At 45.3% G+C, this 4724-nt stretch overlaps 1 protein-coding gene across 1 annotated transcript; it reads right to left on the bottom strand.

The window, feature by feature from the left end:
• Window positions 1-258: 258 nt before the first annotated feature.
• Window positions 259-3694, bottom strand: irx2a (iroquois homeobox 2a). The gene is given in 6 exon segments (XM_034554071.1): window positions 259-1178; window positions 1940-2015; window positions 2017-2081; window positions 2084-2165; window positions 2167-2349; window positions 3455-3694. Coding segments are annotated over 6 exon segments (1566 nt in total).
• Between the last annotated feature and the right edge of the window lie 1030 nt (window positions 3695-4724).

Genomic DNA, 4724 nt, shown 5'->3' with positions numbered 1-4724 from the left:
GAAAGCATTAATAATGTTGCATCCAATGCTTTGACTACGAAGACACAACGACAAGTGACAAAAACAATTAAAAATAAATAAATAAATAAACAGTTGATTTGCATTGCAAACAAGTGACTCATGTCTACTTCCGCCACGGAGCAGCAGCCTCCCCTCCGCCCCCACCCCCTCCCCATCTCAAGATTAAACCGGATTAAAATGAATCTTCAAAATGGTTATCATTTTTTTTGTTTTTTTTCCTTTTAACGCGTCGCGTTATTACGTACCTTTCTTCGCTTCTAAATGTGCGTGTCTGAAATGCTGCTGCTGCTGCTGCTCGACAACAAAAATCTGGTTGGGGTTAATTTTAACGACGGGAGAGTCTGGCCTGTGTTTGGGGTGTGAGCTCGCCTCCAGAGTCTGCTGAGAGGAGCTCACACCCTCGTTTGCAGCAGCGGCGGCGGCGGAGGCGGCGGCAGCGGCAGCGGCGGCGGCGGCGGCTGCAGCCAGACTCACTCCTGATGAATTAGTATACCGCAGGATCCCTTGGCCCTGCAGGGGGCTGAAGTTGCCATAGTTTGTGTAATTGCTATAAAAGGGAGACGTGTAATAAATAGGTCTTCCGAGGATGGAGGGGGCTGGGTAGAGGGAGGGGGAACTGGCAGCCGGGGAGGTGGTGGAAGACGTCGGGGGGGTGAGGAGGCCACCGCTGGAGGAGGGGCAATTTGTTGGCCCATTCTGCCCCGGTTGCTGATGTTGCTGCTTTTGGTCCGAGGTAGCAATTTCCGCCAGCGACCACAATTTGGGCTTGACCGTAGGGTTCTGAGGCGAAGGTCTGCTATCAAGGCAGGAAGACGATTTATTGGTATTAATGTGGTTATTGATGAGGCTCCGGGCCAAATCCTCGCGCTGGCTGTGGAGATGGTGGAGGTGATGGAGCTGGTGGTGGTGCTGCTGCTGGTGGTGCTGCTGGTGGTGGTGGTGGTGACCGAGAAGTGGAGATTCTAGTGGAGGCGACGACGTGACGGATATGGGCGAGAGCGATGCTCGCGGTTCGTGGTTCCGGTCCTCGGCGTCGTCGTCGCATTTGTCGCCGGCCCGGTCGGAGCCCAGCTCTCCCCCGCGACAGCTGACCTTCTCCCCGTCAGACTCCGCCGAGCAGGAGTGGTCCGTCAGGGTGTCGACGTGCAAGCTGATACCTGAGACGGAAGGGAGAACAATTATAATAATTAGTATAATGATTAGAATATTTAAAAAATAATTAGATAAAGACATGGTGACAGGAAGAGCTGACAATCCAATATACAAAAGAAAGAGAAAGTGTATACCCTGTTGAATATGAATGAGCCATATTCGAAAACAAAAACAAACGAATGCAAATATCCGAAAACTAATTCTGTTGTAGAAGTATAGCCCAGATTCCTTGTCCATGCGTATTCAAAGCAATTAATAATGTTGTACAACCAACGAGGCTTGAATATGTATATGTTATTAATCATATCAGTTTAAATAGTAGGCTACGATTAAAAGCAGTTCCTATGACACCAATAATGATTTCCTTATTTTACATAATTATACAAAACTGTCACCAGGATAATAACATTACATTAAGGCCCCATGGGAATTGCTATGTGTACTTTGCCAGTGACCTGCCATCAATCATGTTAAAGAAAATAAAACACCTATCTTAGAACCTGGTTTCAATTAAAACACACACACACACACACACACACACACACACATATATATATATATATATATATATATATATATATATACAAGGTTATGTGTATATGTGTTTTATGAATTGATTATTACATATTGTTGATTATTTATTTTATTTTACTCAATGAGCAATAGATTAAGGGGGGGGATCCATCCCGTCCCTCCCTCTAAGGCCGCATCCTATAGCCCGAATTGTAAAATGGATCAATTGGCTCGGTCGCCAGATTATACCCACCTTCATCCGCCGCTGAAGCCTCGCTGTTCTCCAGGTTTTTCTCAGAGCGCTCCACTTCTTTCCTCTCCCCGTCGCCCGTCCTCCTCGTCCTCGTCCTCGATCTTTGTCCTGGGCGCCCACGTCATCTTGTTCTCCTTCTTGACCTCCTCCTGGCGTTGGCGAACCACGTGGAGACCTGCGTCAGGGTCATCTTGGTGATGATGTGCAGCATGATCTTCTCGCCCTTTAGTGGGGTACGGGTTCTTCCTGTGTTCCTGCAGCCAGGCTTTTAGAGTGGCGCGTGGCGTCCCTGTGGCGTTCTTGCGGTACGCCCGGGTCGTTGAGTGGTAAGGGTACCCCGGACTCCCGTATGGGTGGTAACTTAATGCCCCGGCCATACCCGACGTCTGCGCAGTCATTATGGGAAGAAGCTCTGGAAAGGGGAGGGGGGGGGGGGGTTGAACGAGTCAGGCTGTGTTTTCCAGCGTTGTTATTCTATTATCAAATGTGACATGACTCACAAAACCACATCACCATCATTTGAAATATTTTTTTTTAAAACACGCCGCAATATATATTACAATTACAGTCATTTTCTTCAGAACAGGTTAAAAAGGGCTGAAGAGTAGTGCACATACTGAATTAGTATAAATCATCTAAGATTGATAATAACGTCGCAGTGTATTGTTAAATGTAAACAAACAATCAATACGAAGGCCTAATGTTGTGCTTTGACAATTAATCAAATCTATACTCGTTAAGTAACAAATAAAAACGATTAGTAAACACACCGTGAGCAAAAGCAGGCCGCAGAAAACCACAAACTTGTAGTGAACTAATGGTTAAGATCATTAGCAGATTAATAACAGGGATCATGTTAATAAAGCCGTTAGGATAATAAAAAAAAAAAAGGAAATTTAAATTTTTCTTTAATCGCCTATTAACTTCCTCATTTTGTTTGGTGGCAGCCCCGATGTGTTAACATAACTTCTTCTTTGCAGCATTACAAATCCCATTAGCAAATCACTCGCTTTGCACCTTTCATAAAACGCTTGAAGTGCCCTGTGACATTAGCATTGCAAGTCTCGCTTTTCATGTTCATATTCCGTTTATTCCACTCAGAATAAAGTCAGCGACTTCATCTTGTGGTGAGTTTAATGACTGCTGAGGATTGAGGAGTAATAGCTTTGTGTTATATTAATTTCCAACGGTACACAAATTAACTGCTCATGAGGCTAAATGCTCACATTTAAAAAAAATCTAAAGTTGTTTTACATGATTAGCTGTGCAGTGAGTGCTTAGCGATGGTCAAGCCATGACAATGTGGAGCTCATGCTTAACAATCCCACTTAAGCCACAACGGGTTTAAAGTAAGAACCCCACGAGTCGGCCACTAGATTTATTTCATAACAAAACCCATTGCAAAGCTGCGCACATTAAAATCGCAATTGTGCGCACTCGCAGACATAAAACTCGCCGACAATTTCTCTGGTCATAAAGAATCATACACGGATGTTTTTTTTTTTTTTTTTTTACCATGTAGGATGGGAATCCCGTCGTTGGATCCGTGGAGTATGACAGCGGGCTGGAGAAGCCTGCACCAGCCGAGGCGGAGAAAGCAGCCGATCCGGGGTAAGGACTGAAGGCTGAGCCGGAGGACGACCTCGCCAAGTCTTCACTCCGCGGGGCAGCCAGAGCCGAGGCCCCGTAAGCCGGACACGAGTAAAGAGCCAGCGAGCCCGGGGGCTGGTAGAGGTAACCCTGAGGATAGGACATTGGTGAGCGGGGGGGGGATAGGTTCGCCGATTCCGAAACGGGAGGAAGAAAAAAACGAAAAAAAAAAAAAAAACGCGCAGGGCGGCGATCAACAGCAGCCAAAATAGTAAACAATCAACTCAATAATCAGCCATGCAAACAGTCATCAGACAATGGAAATAAAAAAAGTCCTCCCTCCGCAGCCCCCTTACTGGGAGAAAAAAGCCCCCGAAAGATCTGTTAAAGTGCCCACATAGAGGCGATGTGGCATGCGTCTTGATCCCCTAGCGTCCGATCTTTTTAGTACGCAGCACTATGAAGTGAGGAGTTAGGAGGGAAGGAGCCAGTGGAGTTTCAGACACACAGAGCATTGGGGGAAACTGGAGCTGTCACTCCGGCTCATCTGAATATCACATCCCCGCCCCCTTTCTGCCATATAGATATGGAGCCTCGGAACAAAACCAAGACTCCACGCTGCAAAAAAAAGAGTCTAACGAGCGTTATTTAGTTTAACGTGATTATAACAATCTTTAATTTTTTGAAAAAAAAGAAAAGAAAATCAGACAATTTTACCAACTGGATGAGATGATAATGTAACTGTTGCAAATGCAAATTAATGTGCCCACGGACTCGATCTGCCGTTTTTGTCAGTTGTTTCCGGGACATTCGCAGCACAGGTGATCTGTATCCGAATATGAAATTATTATTTTTGTATTCAATTCCATGATGCCAATTTAAACAGTGCATTCATTGTTACCTTTGCAGCGCAATGTCTGACAGGTAGAGGAGGATACGTATACACAATTAGCTCGGCTGTTTTAAGCAATTCATTTTTTTGTGCCGTTGGTTTATTAATTGTGTTTGTTTTAAAGTCGGGTGTGATCAAAACATGCACACCTGTGCACACACAACTGTTAGAGAGAGAGAGAGAGAGAGAGAGAGATAGAGAGAGAGAAGAAGAGAGAGATAAAGAGGGAAAGAGAGAGTGAGTGTATAACATGGTCAGTGCTCAGCTGGTTATTTCGTAAGTCCAGCGATCAGACGCGGACAC

The sequence above is a fragment of the Cyclopterus lumpus genome, chromosome 16 (genome assembly GCF_009769545.1).
Source record: "Cyclopterus lumpus isolate fCycLum1 chromosome 16, fCycLum1.pri, whole genome shotgun sequence".
NCBI lineage: Eukaryota > Metazoa > Chordata > Actinopteri > Perciformes > Cyclopteridae > Cyclopterus > Cyclopterus lumpus.
This window is presented reverse-complemented; position numbering and strand designations above follow the sequence as displayed.